Source organism: Diorhabda sublineata, chromosome 8 (assembly GCF_026230105.1).
Source record: "Diorhabda sublineata isolate icDioSubl1.1 chromosome 8, icDioSubl1.1, whole genome shotgun sequence".
NCBI lineage: Eukaryota > Metazoa > Arthropoda > Insecta > Coleoptera > Chrysomelidae > Diorhabda > Diorhabda sublineata.
The window spans coordinates 22,008,353-22,029,293 of record NC_079481.1 but is presented as its reverse complement, the minus strand read 5'-3'; the positions used below and the strand labels follow the sequence as shown (position 1 = coordinate 22,029,293).

General features: G+C 30.5%; 2 protein-coding genes across 2 annotated transcripts; one reads left to right on the top strand and one right to left on the bottom strand.

The window, feature by feature from the left end:
* Positions 1–416: 416 nt before the first annotated feature.
* On the bottom strand, positions 417–7,050 carry LOC130447718 (splicing factor ESS-2 homolog). The gene is made up of 5 exons (XM_056784686.1): positions 6,636–7,050; positions 5,918–6,447; positions 4,315–4,502; positions 3,058–3,195; positions 417–770 (listed from the first exon to the last, which is right to left on the bottom strand). Exons 1-5 carry the CDS (start codon positions 6,934–6,936, stop codon positions 482–484), a joined length of 1,446 nt encoding a protein of 481 aa, XP_056640664.1. The 5' UTR covers positions 6,937–7,050; the 3' UTR covers positions 417–481.
* Positions 7,051–9,826: 2,776 nt separating this feature from the next.
* On the top strand, positions 9,827–14,480 carry LOC130447717 (uncharacterized). Its single transcript, XM_056784685.1, has 5 exons — positions 9,827–10,019; positions 11,609–12,022; positions 12,584–12,904; positions 13,009–13,249; positions 13,772–14,480. Exons 1-5 carry the CDS (start codon positions 9,975–9,977, stop codon positions 14,161–14,163), a joined length of 1,413 nt encoding a protein of 470 aa, XP_056640663.1. The 5' UTR covers positions 9,827–9,974; the 3' UTR covers positions 14,164–14,480.
* Positions 14,481–20,941: the final 6,461 nt, after the last annotated feature.

The window sequence follows — 20,941 nt, the reverse complement described above, 5'->3', positions numbered from 1 at the left end:
TAAGGCTTTAATTCATTTCTCATTCCTATCAGTTATTTATTGTTTCCTGTGTTTTTTTATATCCATCTTCCAAATAATGTTAACCAAATGGTCGATACCTACATTGTAAACGTTGCTAATGATGTCACCTTTCCATCGCAGGTGTATTGGAACATCGAGAAAGAGATAAAGTTATAAACAACTTGAGATCTGACTGGGCATGAAAACGAGGAAGAAGCATGCAGCTGTGCCTGAATTAGAATATGAAAATTATGATTTTATCAATATCTTCTCTATATGTTCAATGACACATTTGATTCATTCCTTACGTTCACAAATTATCTACATTTGATGAAAATATGGTTCATTTTTTTATATTGTTATACATTTTTTCTTGTAGAATTTCCTTCGTAATTTTTCTTTTCACTAAAAACACATTTATTATTACTTAATTTAATTATACAACATATATACAAATAACTTCAATATTATTCTAAAAATTCTAAAAGAAATCTGCTGCTTTTTTCCGTTTAGGTAACTGAATCTTCAGTAAATCATCTGTAGATACTTCAGCAGTTGTCTTCTTATTTCTTACATTAACCAATGGAGTGGAAGACCTTCTAGGGGAAGGAACTGGAGTTTTGTTATTTTTAGTAATTGGACTTGGTGAATAAATGGATCTCAAATCTGAACTAACTCCAAGTTTAAGCCTTGAGGTTGCTAATTTTCTAGCTGCTGGAGACATAGTGGCTAGTCTATCAATTGCCGATGTATTTGGTCTGGGAGAAGGTCTGTAAAACATAACATGCCATCTAATTATACAAAGATCAACAGAATTCACATAAAATTTAAAGTAAATCAAAAACACAACTTAAGAAGCATTTTAGTTGTTTCCAAAATTCTTCAAATAACGAATTTTAAATTATTGAAAACTTATGAAGAAAATTTGAAATCCAAGGTTTAAAAATTACAATTCTTTTAGTTCACCCTAATGTTAACAATTTTTTTCTAAATTTCAACTTATATCTTTTTTATTTTTTGCTCTAGCTACAAAAAAAACAGTGAAAAAACATTATCGTCTCATTAGTTTGAATGTTTGTATGTATATTGAAAAATAGTAATCGATTATGTGTGCATGTGTAAGTTAAGTTGCTATTAATTATGACTGATATTGTTTAACATATCAATTTCTATTTCAAAAATGCTACCCTAACATAAATAAATAATAAATGCTATCCACTTTATCCTAACTGCTCTAGCTAAGAAAATTGGTACAAATCTGCTAGAACAAACGTCAACTCTATGGCCCCTTTTCCTTGAATGGATGGTCAGCTCCATAAGTCCAAAATTTCACATAATTATATCGTATTAGGGGCTGACTATAATAAATGCTCTATTTTTACAAGATAAATATATATCAATGTTTTTTGTTCTAACAATTAATTAATTAAATCAAGTTTTTTGTTAACGTTGGAAGAGACGACATTGTTCCAATAAACCACACTGGCTCACCGAACGTACAATTTCATTACACTATGAAATATAACTCTACCAATAATTATGGAGCAAGGAGGTCCTCAAAAATCCTTTATGGTTATAGTTTTAAAATCTAATTTTTAACTCAGTTGTCAAACAGGACAGAATTAGGAGGCAAGAGATTACATCCGTGGGAAATGAAGCTATGAAGTAAGCTTATTTATTTCACAATCTTCCATAAATGCAAACACGGTAACAAAAAGTGTAGTTTGAAGAAATACAACTTATTAAGAATCATCATAAAAATGGCTAAATAAAATCGCAGTTGATAATGACCAAACCAACAGTCTGATTTTTATCACATATTTGAATTTTGTCATACCATAATGCAAAATGTCGCTTACTAAAATTTTTGTAATAAGACTGTTTTTCTGATAAAGCTAAATTTATAGGAGAGAGTATAAACTCCACAATCGCAATTATTGGAATGACTATTTAGATGTCATCAAATAGAAGGCAGACATTTTATAGATTGAGATATTATTTGTTGATCACTAAAATAATGTCCCTCTGCATTTATTTTTTCATTTGTTTCATGTTCCTATAATTTCCAAACTATAACAGAAACATTCTATAAACTATGATCACCAGTAAACTGGTGTATGTATGACAGGAATGATATATAATAATATTATCTAGGGTGAAATGAATGGATTGGTTAGATTAATGAAATATGTTTTCAAGGTCTAAAAAACTAACAGTAAGAAGTCAGCAAAATCTAATAACTTCTAGAAGAATATTCTTCTAATTAGTTACAAAAGAAATAATTTTGTTGCCTCACAAATTCCTCAGAAATTTGCAAGCTTTGCAGATTAAAAAATGGCTTAGAAATTATTTATAATCTTGCTTTTATAATTGTATACAAATCTAGCAGCTGATTATAAACAATAAATCAGCAACGTTTTTTTTAAATAACTAAATTTGCCAGCTTAACATTATTTTTCATCAGTTTTGACAATTATATTTAATTTGTTGTTCATGCAGATTACTATAATAGTTACTTACAATATAATTTTTTAGTATTTTTTCCAAAAACGTTGTTGATTTTTGTTTCTATTTTGATACTTGTTCTATGAAATAACAAATTCCAAATAAGCTCAAAACACATTTTTCAAAGCTATGAAATTAGTAAAATTTGATTCTAAAAAATCGGTTGAAGCCATAAAATTAATTTCTTGGCAACATCAGCAACAAATTTTCCTAATTTTGCTGGCATTTCTCACCAGTAGCTTTTTAGATCTATTCTTTCAGAATCCTGTGTATATTAAGAATTTTCAGTAGGTGTTCCAATAAAAGGTTTGGGCGATATCCTATAGGGCGAAATTTCTATAACGTGCCATTTTTTACATTAGATCTTATTGGATTCTTAAACCTTCAATTTATATGATTAAGGTGGTTTACTAAAGGCTTTATGGATTAACATTATATCCTCTATCAAATACTTCATTATCTCCCTTTTAACAAACAACTGACACTCTCTTTATCAACTTAATCAATTTCAATCAAATAAATTGTAACTTATGAGAATAATAACAAACTTACGTAGCAAATTGTTTTCTTTGAGCATCAATATTTTTTTTCTTTTCTATATTCTTCTTTTCTCCGACTTTCTCAGCTAAAGCTAAAGCAATTTGTTCCCTTCTTGGAGGTTCTGACATTTTAAACGTTGGTCCTTGCATCCTAAAAATAAAATGTTACTACATATTTAACTTATCTAGTCAACTTCATCCGAATTACATAAAAAAGATAAGAGAGGGGGTTATAAGTACCTATAAAACAATTCTAAAAGACCGGAAGCTATGTTTCATCTATTAACCACTTCAGCATTAAACAAATGATAGAATTTGGTATCTATAATGCTACCTTAGAATTTCTGGGGCAAAATCATGAGAAACATTTATATATCTGTGAATGGTAATAAGTATTAGTTAATTCTAATTTGTATTTAATTTAAATGTATTATTACAAGTAGAATTATAAACCTTTTTACTGAGAGGCCCTTCTATAGTCGGGCCAATGAAGCTTTTCCGGCTTTGCCCCATTTTAGTAGGTCTAGACGAATTTTCTGTGCTTGCAAGTTTTTAAATATCTCACTTTTGCAACTGACTAAAATAGTCCCATAAACGCATTCTAATAGATTTCAGAAAATATTGATACAGTAAAACTAGTAGTGAAAAGGTTAAAAATAGCACCAGGACACAAATAATAAAAGGAACATTAGGCAAGACTAATATTTGACATAGTATTTTAAACTTTTGTATGTTGAATGGTGATTAATTAATTATCTAATCTCTCTTATTTAAGACAATGTCGAATAAAATCTAGAAATTGGAGAAAAAAGAAAACATATATATTTAAAAAGACTAATAATACTAAATAAACATATAAAAAACCGTCTAAACACAAACAAAATTATATTTTTCAATAATATTAATGTTAAAATAAAGGAGAATCAGTTTGTTATCTATCTAGTAGATGAAAGAAAAATTGTATAGTTTAATTTATTAAATAGAAAAAGTTTTTTCTACAATGAGTAATAACTTGACCTGATTTCAGCATAATTTTTGAACTAAAATAATCTGTAATTTAGTAAGAGGATGAGATTCTGAAATCTTGTTAGGTGAATTCATAAAATAAGTAGCAATGTGATTTGCACCTCTTTTAATCAATATGAAATTTATACGGCACCTGTTTTAAAAACATTCAAATTATAATATTCACAAAAATATTTTTACAGTGGTATTTCTGAAATATGTTTTATTTATATATTTATACTTCAATTACAATCTTCATACTCACTTTGGTAATGGAGTATCACTGCCATCTAATCTGAATGGAGTTCCTTCAATTTCTCCCCATGTCATTAATGGTGTTCCTAGCAAACTGGGTGATGGAGATGGAGTTCGAACAAAACTATATCCGCCAACATTAGGAGAGTCAGATTTTTGGAGCTCCTTACCATCAACGCCGATTTTTCCATCTAAAACCTAGAATAGAAAATGCCAATTTGCAGTGAAAAAAGAATAAAAATATTGATAGAATAATGGGTTATTTTTGTCAAATTCTTATTATCATATCCCCAATTTTGACATTAAACTTGTTGAATAGCTTATGGATGCCATTATCCATATGAATGTATTCAGATAGTAATAAGCATTCACTGGCACAGTGTAAACTTAAAATTTTTTACTTGTTTTTAAAAAACTAATTTATAATTAGAAGAGACCTAAAATCAAGAGGGTTTGGTTACAAAAACATATTCCAATCTACATAAATCATATATCAGTGCAAAAAAGAGAAATGTATGTAACAAGCAATAAATGTTAAAACTATCAATGGTGAATTCATACAGGTAATATGCCTCCAAACATTTTTTACTTTCATTTTTAGCGCATTTTTAAAAAAATGTTATAGTGTTTTTTCCGCCTGTAGCAATATCTCCTCACAGGAAGCATGTAGTGAGATCGGACTTTTTGCAATTAATTCCTGTATAGCTGTAGAATTATTAGGAAAAAATTGGTCAAATTAAGCAAAATGTGATTTTTCTCATACCCATGCATAATTGAGTGCTTACAAAATTAGAACTTTTATTTATGAATCATATTTTTTATTTCATAAACCAATTATTATGAGAATTGACAAGAAATAATGAAGACAAAATTATTAAATAAATAGAATTATTGATATTTTTCTTATTTTATTTTTCATTGGAACTTACTTTTATGCATTGAAATTTTTATTAATATTCACTGATTTCTAACCGAAAAAAATACATTATAGTTTAGCAATAATGAAAAAATAGTGGATTATTTGAGTATGTTAAGTTTGCTTATGACAATTACCTTAAGATCTAATAGTTTAAACATTTATAAATAGATCTATCGCCAGACAAAAATTAATTAAAAAAAGGGCATCAATATTAAGCTTGGTTTATGCAGCCAAAATTAAGACTAAATCAAAATGATCATTAAACTAAACTTTCTTGTTTTTAATTTTTGTCTTATGCAGTAAATTAAGAATTACTGGTAAACCAGTAGAAATTCCCTGTATGGGTTCTTTTTGTATACAAATGTGGAAAGCTCCTGACACTGTCTTATCAGTTTTCTATTTTCTAAAGGACATTGCTAATTTTCAGACATTGCCTTTTCTATTTTTTTTATGTCAGTTTTAAAAATAAAACACCACAGCAGAAAGCAGGGCAATAAAGAGAATAATAATAATAAATAAAACAATACCACAGATACCGACTGACCTAACAAGTTAAAAGTTAGCAAACACTTAGTTTAATTTTAATTTACAGTTAATTTTCTGCATGAACTAAAAGTACCATTTCAGTGTCTTTCAACAAGCAATTTAATTTGTTAGTTTAATGTTAATTAATAATAATAAATAAGATATTTACCTTTGCCTGAGATTTTGCTAATTCATTAATCGTTTCAGCACTCTGTACTTCATTAAATGGATTTATAGCAAGTCTAGTATTAGAATGAACTATTTCTTGCCTTTTTTTGTTAAACTCTATGATTTCTTCATCCGTTAGATCAACTCCATCAGGTACATACATAATATAATTTCTGTTTTTATACCCCCACATATCCAAGCATAGTTCTCTTTTGATTGGTAGTGCTTGTTGCTCTATTGAAGGTACTGTTAAAATCTTTTTCTGATGTTGTTCACTCTTTTCTTCTTCGTTAAATAAATATGAATACTTCTCTCTACGTTTTTGTTCAGATTCTTGAAGAAGTTCTTCAAAACTTTCATTGTCTTGGGAAGTGTGTGAATTTAAATACTGGTCTAGACTTAATTTGTTATCTTTAGATTTTTCCACTTTTTCTATATCTATTATATCTTCAGTTTTCTCTTGAGGAGAGTCACTTCCTAATTGTGTATTATGAATATTTGCAGGAGTTTCAAATGTAGCAGGACTTGGTACTGAAATAAATATATTTATTAGGTGAAATACAATATGAAACTATTATATTGCATATGCTTACTATGTGTTCTAAAGAACAAGTTAAGCAAATTGTTACCAGCGTTAGATTTCAGGTCTAGCATATTGAAATTTCATTTTATTTTGTACAAATGTATAGCTGATTAATTCTTACATAAAAATATCTTACTTCTCTCTGGAGGACGCATACCGCCACTATATTTTGCATAAAGTTCCTTTAGTTTTATAGTGTCATTTGATTCTATTGCATCTAAATATGCAGTTTGTGCTTTCAATTTTTCTAAATCTGGAAAGAAATCCCTCTGGATTATGTTACTAATTTCTTCAACATAAGTTTCTTCATTCAATATTTTTTTCTTTTTTCGTTTCTTGGCTGTTCCTATTGGTTTTTTAAACACTAAATCTTTATGAATAATCCCCATGGTTTCTATTGCTTTTCTTCCAGGCGAATTTTCTGGAGTTTCACTCATGATTTGAAAACAATCATGCCTACGATTATTTACGTTTTAAAAATAATGTATGTAATAATCAAAGACTACTGTCTTTGTAATAATTGAGGTTAATTTTTTACTGACATAATTGACAGTAAACTTTCAATTTGAGGGCTAATTTAACCAACACAAAGCAATTGAATCCACAGAACTAACAATTATGTATGAGTTATTTAGTTAGATTAGGTGGGAGCCATACGAACATTAGGAGTTTTCGGAAACTATGATCCGAGATCAGATATAATCTATCAACTGATTACGGATCTTAAATCGAATGTCGCGGATAGTTTTCGGTGGAAACTAAACTTCAAATTTGAAACTCAACTGACAAAAACCTTTCATTTTAATTACTTCAGTTTCGTGCGTTAATGTAAATAAGCTTAATAAACGCCCAATCAGCTGATTGTATTTACCTACTTGTATACTAGGGCAGAAAGGATTCTAATATATGGAGTTACTTTCGGAACATTCAGAACATTATATCTCATAAATAATATCGGTGTCCAATGTTACTTTGTTTATTGAATAATGTTGAAAAGAAAGCATTAATATTGGAAGTATAGCCCATCGTATACTAAGGTTTCAACTAAACGTATAGTAAATTCTTTGAGACTTTAATAAAATCATTCTTTGGGCATAGATGCAAAAAATATAGTACTGTATTTCCAACATATTTTGTGGAATCAAATATTTTCCAACGAAAGAATTTCATGGATCTAAATAAATATTAATTAGAAAGTGCAAGGATGGAACTTAATCTTGGATGTGGTATGTGTTCAATACTACCAAGTTCTTCGATCTTATTCCGCGTGTCTAGTTGTAAGAGAACCCGCTATCTGTTAATTAAACCTGGGTAAAACTCCGACAAAACTTCATACATTCACATCAACTGTCCTCTATATACCTCAGCATTGATAGCTTGACCATCCGGAATGAATTTGAAGTACAGTAAATCTTCATAATTTCACCTGACATATAAAAAGATTTTCCGCTCGGACTGATCTCTGTTTACGACGGGCTTTGTTAATTGTCCTTTGTCTAACCACTTATTTTCCAAGTTCGGACTGCTTAGGTAAATCCATGAAACTATAATCTTTTGGCAGATAAAGGAGCTGTTTACACACCTCAACTTGACGTTTTGCTTGAATCCGGTTAATTCGTGGGCCACTATACGACAACTTTCATTGATCTTATCTAATGATTTTGAATGGCGATGAACATTATCCTTGGAAGATCCAAGGGCGTCCCTTAATTGGCGAGTGCTGGTACTAGGTAGGTTTTCTATGTCTTCCCTTGCAACTTCAATATCTCACGTAAGTGGATGACCTGAGCGCACATGATCTTCAAGTATCCAATCTCCACTATTAAAACGATTAAACCAATGCGGTGCACATTAACCTCCAATTTTACATAGATTTCTTGCTGCCACCGCTGCTTTGACCTTTTTTTGTTTGTCTTAACAATACATGAATTTCAAATTTATGAAAACAGACATTAGTTATGAGGTACCTAGATATATCTATGACTTAGCTTCTCTGTGTTTGAAAAGCCAGCATTTTCTATACTATTTGATAATAACTTTGTACTCTAATCAGAGTTTTGAATAATATGGTATGAATTGAAGGTCCAAGAAAGTCTGATAATCGATAGGTGCTAGCTCTAGATTGGTTATCTACTGCTTCCTTTATAACCTCAATATCCCACTAATGTGGATGACCTGAGGGCAAACGGTCTTCAAACGTCAAATCTCCACTCTTAAAGTGTGACTTCTCATTCAATTTCACCTAATTTTCTTGCTACTATGGCTGCTCTGAACTTTTGTTTTCAATAATGGGTTAACTATACTTACATGGAATTCATATTTATCGCACTCCATATTATAAAAACGTACCACTTAATAAACAAAGAGAGAATGAATGAAAAAAATGTTGAGCAATTGTATTCTTCATAGAATTAGAATCAAGACATGTTTAAATTGGGACGTAGGAATCTTAAACTACACTTATATAGTACTCATATTTTTATATTTCCGTTATCATGCCAATTATGTATATCAAGGTGATATCTTTGACGTGAAAAAGTTCCATATTTTTGCAGAAAATCGAAATATATGACAATAATGTGAACACCACTCCAATATCAACGAACTCTTACAGACGGTTTCACAATACATTTAAAGGAAGCTTTAAATTTGAAGTTCTCATTAAATTAAGTCGCGCGTTTCATAATTGCCATTTAGCTTAAATGACCCTTTAATTTCAACTTTAAGATAAAGTAGGAAATGTTTCATTTTAGCAGATTAAAATCTTCTTTAGCGGCACACGTTAAATGTAAACATAGGTTATGTTTATATTTGAATTCTAAGCTGGACGAGGCATCTTTTTAATAAGTTTTAGAAAATAAAAAGTTTACGGCACAACGGCTATATATTATTGTGCTACATCAAGTTCGAGCACAAGATTATAAACTGAACTTTGCAAAAATTGAAATAACCTATTTACAGTATAAACGATTCGTTTCCTGCTTAAAACTATATATTTTTCTGTTTTTTACTGTCACTTTTATTAGTTTTTTCAAATTTTATTTTTATTGTGGAACTCTATTCGTTTATAGAATTTGATATAGAAATTGAGACACTAAATTTTTCTAATTCCGCATTCAGCAATAAAAAACTCCTGTAAAGTTTTCATAATTCTAAAAAATTACTATAATTTACGACAATATAGTGTAGTAATAAGGAATATGAGATGAATGATACTTACATACTTATAAAATACAATTGTAATTTTTTGCAATAAAGGTCATTAACCGCATTACTTCTTTATTTACGTTTTTATTACATATGTATAAAATATTTAATTATAATGTTACCAAACTGAATACGTAAATTCCGACAACCATAACCTTGCTCGTTATTAATCAAAATAAAAACATTTTAAAATATATAAAAGCATCAATTTCCTGGTAACTATATCATATTCACTTTTGTCTATATAGTTATAGATATAAGTGATAAGATGAGGTTTGCCTTATTTATCGGACTAGTGTTTGCTATACACCATGTAAGTCTAAATATATGCCAAATAACAGCTTAGCTTTCAATTTTTTATTTTTTGCGTGGTTTTTATTTCTCAAATTTCTTGTCCTTTCGTTTCCATATTTTACTGATATACATTAAATTTACTCAGATATTTTGAATAGCCATCTTATTATTACGTACGGAGTTATAACTTATATAATATTCCGGGTGTTATATTCATTAAATATTTTATGTGATAATAGTTGGTTTCCAATTTATCAAGCACTTTGTGCACGAAACGTGGGCTTGACACTCATGAGTTTGGCACACAAGAATTAGTTGGAACAACCCTCGGTGAGTTTTGTATCAAATGTGAAATTTTAAAACATACTATGGCAGTACTTCTTTATAACTATACTTTATATTATAGTATAGCTTAGAATTTAGATCATTTTATAGTTTTCTTCACTGAGGAACAATAAATTTTTTGAGTTTATTTTTGCATCAAATAATGTAAGAGAATAATTATTTGAAGAACATGAAATCGTGATTCAATTTTAAAAACAAATGTGTATATAAATTCATTTGAAATAACTGCCTACATAACCTCAATCCTACGGTTTGTGTTTAATCCTCATGAAGCTCAAACATTTATCTAGTGTTTGACGGGCAAGGGGAAAACGCAACTGTGTTTGAGGCACAGATCTCGTAAAAGGCTATTTTAAAAATGCGTTTGAAGGATTGTGTACGCTTTTGCTCGATTGGGAGCTCAATTTGTGCTATTGGAAAGCAACAAATGTAACACATGATTTTCCAAATTGTTTTCTGCCGGAAGTTAGTTGAATCATAGTAGTTCTCGAAATTATCACAATGTTAATTGATAATTATACAAATAAGCAGAACATTAAGTTTTTGAAATAATAATAGATAATAATGCTCTCGAAGACTATGATGGGTAATCATTGAAACAAATCAAATTGCATTGGATCTTATTGGAGGAATCTATTCAGAATATCTTACCTATTTTCTGTTCTCTTCTGATGATCTGATTTAATTTTGATTTTATCGACTTGTTTGAATCTCATGTAGTCTAACTTTACTAATATATGATCTCAATTTTGAGAGGATATTCTTGTAACATGACTTTGTATCTAATTATGAAAAGTTTGTCCAAGGCCAAATAGATGGTTTATTCAGTTTCAAATATAGCGTATTTTTTGTTTCGAGGAGGTTATCATGAGTACTGAGACAATATAAGGTTTGGAATCGACTAAGCCTTTGAATAGCTTCCGTTTTCCAGTTTACCAACTTGAGAAGGTTATCGTTTAAAACATTATAAAATTGAATCAAACGTGTTTGTTTTCAAAGTTTAATCTAATTTGATATAAATCACTTGATGTTCTTCTATTTTATATAATTTCATCCATTTCGAATCTACAAATATCTATTTGTCTGATAGTTATGGTAGACCATTTTATATATTTTCTACCTATGGTTATCGTTTCATTTTCTGTCAATTTATCCTAGCTCTAATTCAACACAATTTTTCTTGGATTATCATCATTAATTTATAGAAAGAATGGATTCTGTACTGAATTCAAACAAAAAATTATTTAAAAATGTTTATTTTAGGCTAATGCGGGCTGCTTAAGCTGTAGCAGCTCTTGCAGTCATGGTGCTTTTGGCTCATACGTCGAAGAACGTCATGAACAAAGACATGGGTGCGGATTTCCGTTTCCTCTTCATAAAGATTGTGGAAGAGAAGAGGTTTCTCACTCTGATTGGGGTAGTGATGGGCTGATAGAAAAAGATTGTGTACCATTGGTTGTGAGGCCTCATGATATACCTAAACCAACTCTTAATCCACTAGTAGCCGTTGATCTCAACAAAGTAGTTCCCAATCCAAGTGCAATTAAAAAAGCAATTGTCAAGCCTGCTGTTTTGCCAAAACCTGTATGCAAAGCAAATGGGCAAGGAGGTGGAGTAGGATATGGCGTAGGATGTGGCGTTGGATGTGGCGCAGGATGTGGATGTGGTTGTGCACAGGTAAGTTTACCAAATACTAAATTGTTATGTTTCCTATAGATTTAGATTTCCATAGCTTTTATCCATTTTCATTTAGTTATTCCAGTAATTCGCTTCAAAGTAATGTTTCAAATTTTTGTGATAATGAGAATATGATCAATAAAATATCGAAGCATTCACAAAAATTTATTCACAAATGAGCAAAAATTATTACTACGGCCTAAAACATTGGATAAATGACTCAGCCAGAATAAATAAATTGTTGCTTAAATTCAATAGAGTTGAGACCGACTAGTTCAACTATGAGTACTTCTACTCAGGATTTAGAAACTTTGAAAACCAATTAAACCCAATTGATGTTTATAATTTTATTGATACCTTTGATTTGTTGGTACCATTTTTTGGTTCATAGGATATTAAAAACACTTTTTCATCAGTTTATTCTCATTTTTTATGATTTTACTTTATTACGATTAGCTGAAATGTCTTGTTATTTATCAAAGGTAATTTAAAATCATTATGAACATACCACGAATACTACTGTGAAGAAACGTCATCCAATACCTATTATAAATGTTTCAGACTTGCTGTGGGTCTCTTAATGGTGCTGGCCCTTGTTATGGAAATGGTATTACTGGACTAAATGGAGCTTTCGGAGTATCTGGGGCCTATGGATTATCTGGAGTCGCTGGAGCAGCTGGAGCATCAGGAACATTTGGCTTTCCTGGTGGCCCTGGAGGTCCCTATGGACCATACGGTTTTGGTCCTTTTGCACCAGCTGATGCAGTTTCTTTGGATATTGCCACTAAATTAGCCAGAGAAGCGAATCAAAGACAGTTTGCTGTTGAGGACAGACTTAACTTCGGTTTTAGAAAATTGCCTCTTGAATTGCCTCCAAAGAAGGTGAATATTTTATATTAAGTAATTAAGTTATTTGAATTCTAGTTTTTTGGACATTAAAAGCTCATTAGGAAAGAAGTTATTCAAAAGTTCACTTTATTTCATAGATCATACAAGCTAATGTACCTGAAGAAGGTATCTTCCAATTGAATGGAGCTGTTGTTGAATTGAAACCAATAAAATCGACTGCCAGTAGTAGTAGCCCTGCTGCTTTAGCCGAGGAAGCAGCTGAACAATTATTGGCTCTTGAAGAAGAAGAAGCCAACGCAGGTACTGCTACAGGTGCCGAATTACAACCAGGAATTAGAAGCGTCTCATTGGGTGAAATTGGATATGGACTTGCTACTCGTAAGTTCTTTCATGCATTCTATATTCTAAAAATTGTGGATCTCTTTTCTGTAGTATATTACCTATAGTAAAAGTTTTTTGATATTGTATTTAATTGGTGAAGAAATCATTCATAGTGGTTCTATGCTGCAGTTTTTAATTTGTTTCCACCCTTTCTATGTTACTTATTAGGTGATGGAAATGAATCCATTCTTTTCAATTTAATATTTACTGTGAGAAATTCTCATACATTAGTTTAGATCCTTATAGTCCTTTAAAAGTGATTCTAGGAACCTTTGATATAAATAGTACAATGTCTTCCAATTACATAATTCTTATGTTATTATATGTATTCCGAGTCAATAATCTTTTTCACTTGATTTTACAATTGAATAGTATAATTTAAATTAGTTATATCTTTATGCTATTCAAATTCTGTATATTGTAATGTTAGTTGCCTACACTACGATATATACTGGTTTTATTCATTCATTACAATATTTTCAGAAAATACTTTTTTAAAAAAAATTATTTATTTTATAGCTCCCAAACCAAACTTGATAACTGTCCCAGACAGTGCCGCTAGCGTTGGTTCCCAAGACATTTCTACTAACTGCGGTTGTGGCCAATATGGTTATGCAAGTGGATGTGGTGGAGTTGCATGTGGTCAAGTAGGTGGTTGTGCATCTTGCAACGAAGAAAAATGTGACTGCAAAATCATTCCTGGTAACGTGGAAATTGAAATTAAACCCAAGCCCCAACAGATCTGTTTACCAGTACCAGAAGTTCCCGATTCTTGCGATTCTGCTGAGCTTGAAATTGAAGAAGAAGATCACGGTGGAATTTCTTGTTCTTGTGTCCCAGTTTGCGTACATCGTCACAAACAATGCAATTGTAAGAAGACGTGTTACACGGTCGAGAAACTTTTTGGATGAACTTGTTACTGATTTTTGCAAGCAATTGTATGATATATTAATTCATTTTTGTTGATTTAATTTATTTTTTTTTCTCGATTTCTTCAAATTGATTCTTTGTATTTTATTATTTAAAAATTCAAATTGATATTCTAATTTTATAAATTAAATGAATTGTTTCATAGTATTTACAGAATTAATTCAATATTTTTTAAAATATTTGTGCTAGTTTTTCAAATTCACATTCCTTCTGTTCTCTTGAAGTGTCTATTTCAACCAATCAGTTTCCGTTACTTCGAAGATTTTTGATGTAATTGTTGTTTCTGATTTTTTTTAGCTATACCTAAAATAGTAGTATTACATTGAGTTGTTTGTTCTCAACAGCAAACTACTTGTATATGTCTTTAGGTATTATACACAGTATATTTTTTGTGTGGTTTCAGATTTATATGTTATTGTTGCTTGTGTCTTATATTATTGAGTAAAAAGTGAAGCTCATCTGTGATTTGTAGTTGATAGTCTTGTTTTTACATTTTACTTGGTTATTTTTTTTTCTTATTAGTTTTTTTTTCTTATAAACATTCTTTTTTTTTGAAATTTTGTATTTCATGTATATATTAATTTGTTATTCTGCTTACAGTTAACAATATTTTCAGCCTGTGATTTATTTTTAAGTAACCATAGTTTTAATTATATGATTGTTTGTGAAATAGAGATATGTAAGAAATTTAAATGTTTCACTTTTTTACCTTATCCCAACATAAAATACTAATTCTAAATATATGTGGAGGTGAAAGCTTTCTGGAAAACTGAAAAAATACATCGGATTTTATTTCAAGATCATATTTTAATAATTTTGGATTCTAAAAATAGAAATTGATACTTATTGGAATTATTCAATTGCACGATACTAGAAATCCCACCAATTGATTTATTATTTTCATGGTAAGCTCCTTACGAAGTTCATGAAGTCAACCTGAATATATCAGCACTAATAAATATAAGATAGGAAATATATTTCTGCAAGATTTGCAAGATTATTCTGAAAATAAAAGAAATGAGTATTGAGTTGTTTGAATATTTGTTTTTGAAATACAAGACGCTTACACAAATGTAACAGGAGCTAGACAATATGTAGGACAATAAAGGAACTTTTATTAAAGATGTGGCTGTAATTAACGATTATGATAATAGAATCGTAGATAGATAGATTAATCGTCATAGGTTTGAGAAATCTCTCTGTGTAATAACCTTTTTGCAAAATCAAAATAACAAAAAGAAAATTTGCTGTGGTACAATTACATTCTGTTTTTACAAGAGGATTTGAAGGTATTTTCAAGTGAGTTTGGAATTAGCTTAAAAATCAAGCAAAACGTTAATGGGTAATTCTAAGGATAAAATATCCGATTTGATGAACACATTTAAAATAAATAATGTAAAATTGTTGAAAAATGAAACCAACACTAAATTTTTGGATGTATTTAAGAGCATTGAGATGTTAAAAGAAGGAATAGTTTGAATAGGAACGAGTCTATTTCTTACAGCATACTCTAGAGTTTATTAGTTAAGGAATGAATGTAAGAATTCCCACCGAAGTGGTAGCTAGATGGAATTTTGTTTTTTTCGACGAAAGGAATTCATTGTTGGAAAAGTTCAGTATTAACAGTTAGGTCAAGTTAATAGGTTTTAGTTTATTTTAGAAATACACATCAGACAGTGTAGTGTAGTGGTAGTGTAAATAGTGTATTCAGTACTGAGTATGAAGACTGACCATCATTTTACGACCGTAAAACTTTGGCTAGTTGAATTCAAACGAGGCCGGCTAGCTTGACCGATGACGAGTTTTGGGAACGGTCAAAAACTCCGACAACCAGGGATATCATAAAAAAAAGGTCGCCAAATGGTATTGGATGACTGTGGGATTAAGTTTCGAGAGCTAGAAAAAATGATGGGCATATATTGACTTAAGAATTATGCATGCGTGAGCTATTCACGCTTTGGGTTCCAAGTTTGCTAGGTATTTTCCCAAAACGCATTGTAATGGATATTTTGCAAGCATGGTTTAAGCAAAATAAGGCGAATTTTTTGCGTCGTAGATGAAACCTGGATCCATTACCACACTCATGAAACAACAAGAGTCAAGGTAATGCAAAGGGTAAACCTGCTTCGAAAAAGGCAATGATAGTTTTAGTATGATGCCTCATTTATTGATAAGGCTAAGGCCAAAATTCACGAATTTCACTTCGAATTGGTTGATAATCCATCGTATAAACTAGATTTGGCCTCCAGTGTCTTTTTATTTCACTTGCATTTGCTAATGCATAGGTAATCCTTTATTTTGAGGAGTAACACGCAACTATTAGTTGGAAGAATTAGAAAGCTGAAGTATCACTGGAAAAAGTGTATAGATCATGTTGAAAAATTATATGATATCATTCATGACTTAAAAGATATTATTTTTCGAGTTCTGGAAATAGTCGAAATTATGAGGGAGCAAAGTCTGGCAAATATGGTAAATATTGTAATAGTTTTTTTTTCGATATATGTACATAATCATAACAATAAAAAGGTTTATTATTGTATTACCCACACTCAGTTTGTGATGAATAAGTATATGGAAACTGATGATGTATAAAACAGACGAAATAGAGGTCAGCTACCGATAAGTGTTGAAGTAGCCGAAGTTGCAGTTTTTAGTTCCCTGTAGACGAATATTTTCTAGTCGATAAGGGAAATAACAAGGTTCCTGGACTACCGCGAAGTTATTATAATCGGGAACTTAACTTTATCTGTGATAAGCATGAGAGAAATATGGCTTTGGTATAAAGACAGGAAATAATCATTTTTTGCAGGAAATGAAAGAATTCCACAGATATAATCGAGAAATTCACTATTTAAATAGGACATGGATATCTGCTGGAAATAAAGGTGGTTATCAGTATCAGGAGTTGATACAACAATCACAAACGGTTAGGAAGCTGTGTTCAAAGGTTTATCGATAGCATTTCGAATGTGTAAGACGGCTTATAGTAACTCATGACTGATGACATGGATGCAGATAATTTCGAAATATAATTTGAATTCACCCAGCAGCCTGTCAAGCATCTGTCTTTCATATTAAGTGCTAATGCTCATAGTCTCCGAATCGAACATATTCCTACTTGAACCAGTTGAAAAGTGCTAAGTGAACAAGGTAATTTACTGCGAAGAAGTGCTCAGAGGGCAGCCACGACAGTGGTAAGCCTTTCTCGGTTAATTCGGGCATTTCTGAAGTGATTCCAATCGACTTTTTTGATATTGAGGGGAGGCTTATTGGTCCTTGACTGGGTCTTACGAAGGCATGGAGCTAGATAAATTCCTACTATAGTTTCTTGTGTTGTGTGTTGTGATTTCTCCGACTGTCAGCATTGATCTGAAATACCATTACCTAACACACTATTTACTGTTCATATTGCCACTAAGCCAACAGCAACAGTTACACTGTCTCACGCGCGATAGGTAAAGAGCTTCACACACAAATTTTTATTGAATTATTGAAAACTTTCCCCAGTTGTTAGTTCATGTAAGCCTAAACAGAAATCATTGTGATCTAATTTGAACTGGAAAGACCAAATAAGAAAAAATTTTACAAATTTTAATATAATTTCTTCCTTACTTTTGGGTCAAGACAAGGATATCAGACGCTTATTCCAATTTTCCATACACTAGCCTCGGTTGTAATGACCTTCAGTATCCTAGGGGAATTACTTTTAATGGCTCCAATGGATTCATGAGGCGTTTTCGGTAGCGGATTCTTGACTTTAAAAAAAAGCCAAATCTGGCCAATACGGTGACAGAGTGATGCCTCTCGTTCCGATTTTGGCCCAAAAATCAGTCAGTCATGTTGAAATATGACGGCACGTTATCGTAGTGAAAAATATATCACTTATCTTCCCACAAATACAATTTTTTATAACGAATTGTTCCACATAGATGCCTCAAATGGCTAAGAAGTACTCCTTACTGAGTGTTTGACTATCTGGAACGATTTCATGAAGTACCACACTACGGTAATCGAAGATAACGCTAAGCATCATCGTGCGACCTCTACTTGACTTTATTTTTGCAAAAGAGACAAGTCTTTCGGTACGAGTCCAGCATTCAAACGCGTCGTACCCAAAACATTAACCAACATATATTCCGAGTCTATTTATAAGAGAATCTCTGCTAACTCTTTGAAATTAAAACGATAATTTTAGAAAAACATTTCCTCAACTTTTTTGACAGAGGTGGATAGGCGATTCGCATGAGGTATGGTTTCGACGATTTACGACCTTCACTACGTTATGTTACTCAGACCGGGGTAATTTTTTTGAGAAAACTGTGTTTGAAATTCACTTTGATTTAAATTTTTTCATTTCTTTGCTATTATCTAATTTTAGTTCAATAACAATGTATTCTGATATTGAAGAATTTAATAATCACAACTTTTTGGTAAATTTTTCATTTTATTGTCACCAAACAATATTTATAATTTTAGCGTCGCAGACTTCAAACATATTTATGTTTTGAGTCGCCAGCTGAAAACGATAAGAAGCTCTGGCATATATTTTATGGAAATCAATATATAGGGTTATAATAAAATAATGCACAAAATTCGAGCTTCATGCAATGCGAATTAAAAAAAAAATGTAACATCACATCAAACAGTTCATTTTATTCCGCCTCTTTTGTCAAAAAAACAATACGTCAACTTTGTTATTCCTTTTTTAATAGAAAACGAGGTATTTAATAAAACATGTTTTTTTGTCTAAAAAAAAAATAATTTAAGTGTGGGTCATATGACAAAACGAGAAAATTGACAAAAATTGTTCAACTTAGTAATAATTGAATCAACTAAACAACCTATCAAGCCAAAACTAATTCTTACGAGAATTATTCAAACTGTGCTTCGTTTAAAATCTGATGTAGGCTAGACGATGGTGAACCTGAAAGTATTCGATCATCTGCGAGTTAGCATGTCTAATTTGTTCCATAAAGTCTTGTAAATTGTCTGAAACGTTGTAGTAGATTCGAGTTTTCAAATGGCACATAAAAATTCAAGGTGGTGAGGTCAGGTGACATAGGTGGCCACTTAATTCATGTAGCTATTTCAGAATTTTTCCTTCAAAATGGTTATCCAGAAACCTTCGAACACTAAATAAATGGATCCAAATACTGGGTTTCAAGTTTTTCTTGTATTTGGATACGGAAAAGCCGTAATTTCGTCCGAAAGTACAGCCATACGAAAATATTCCAAATATCGCTTAGCTCTTAAAGTCTTGCGAAAGAAATAAGGAACAATGAATATTCCTCTGATAATTTCTACTAAACATTGATTTTTTGAGGGTACTGGGCTTATATTATAGTAGCGAGAACTCTATCGATTTACTCTACCATTTAAACAAAATGTGTCGTCTGAAAATACTACACTTTTGAGAAAATTTGAATTTTCTCCACAATGTCTTATGAAGGTTCCATAGAACTCCAATTGTCTGTACGGATCATCTCATGAGAAGGGGACTTTTTTGTGAAACAATTTCTGTTGTTGTGGGTTGTCTGTTCATGACAGAAAAAAGAATATCTAGATTTACAACGTCGCTTATTCTTGATTTCCCAGATTTTGAAGCCTGTGTCAATTGGAAGTCTTGTCTATTACATATTATGACTAGAATTTCTACATTTTAATCTTTTTTTCTTCAAAAATGCCAAAATAAAAAAAAATCGTGTGACATTAATTGCAAGACTAACAATTGAAGGTTCTTTCTCGGTAACTGTAAATTTTAATTTTTCTAATTATGGAATTTTTTCTATAAATTGAAAATCAAATTTTGTTTGTTTTCCATTAATTCCTCCAGTTTTTCCATTTTTTTAAATTAAACGTTGTAGATACTTATTTTCTGCATTATCTTATCATAACACTTTTCTATGTCATTTGATATTTTGTCTATTCGTAAGTTTTGTCATGTTACTAATATAATAATAATATATTTTTACATTCTACGACCTAATTAAAGTTTAAAATTTATTCATTGCATGAAACACGGATTATAGCAAAAAGGACAAATGTATAAACCTTTAGTTTCCAAAGATAATATAATTTTGAATCCAAAAAGGGAATTTTGATGGATGTTATATACAAAATAATAATGTAGTATTTTTAACAAGGAACAAAAAATCATAACATTTATTTTTTCATTTATATATACAAAACCTGAAATGTATGTACATAACAAAGACTTTGGTTATGTACATGCTAATTATTAATTTTTGAAAATAAATCACGAATATTTGTTTATATTGAAATGATAAATAAAATTGTCATTGCACTCTAGGTTATAAATATAATTCCGAATTCAATTCCTTATAAATCCGTTGGTTCTTCCGTGTCGGTCTGCTTTTGGGGCCAGTTAGTCACAAAAGAAAAACAAATGAAACTATTTGTTACCCTTCTTGCCATTTTAGGCACTGTTTACGCCAATTGTGGTTGCCTTAAGGTAAGTTTCAATCAAGCACATCACAAATAAACAAATTATTTTAACTCCTGCTTTAATCACTGAGAAATAGTTTCATTTCTTTAATAAATTTAATAAAATTTTCTATTATTTTCGGTGATATGTATATATTATTGCTTAAGAATACAATTTTTCAATTACTAAAATGTGATATTTATTCTCATTTCTCTAGCACAATATAAATATACATTGTTAATTATTGTAAATAATTTGTTTATTTCTAACGATCAATAAATATTTATATATGGAATATTGTATAACAAATA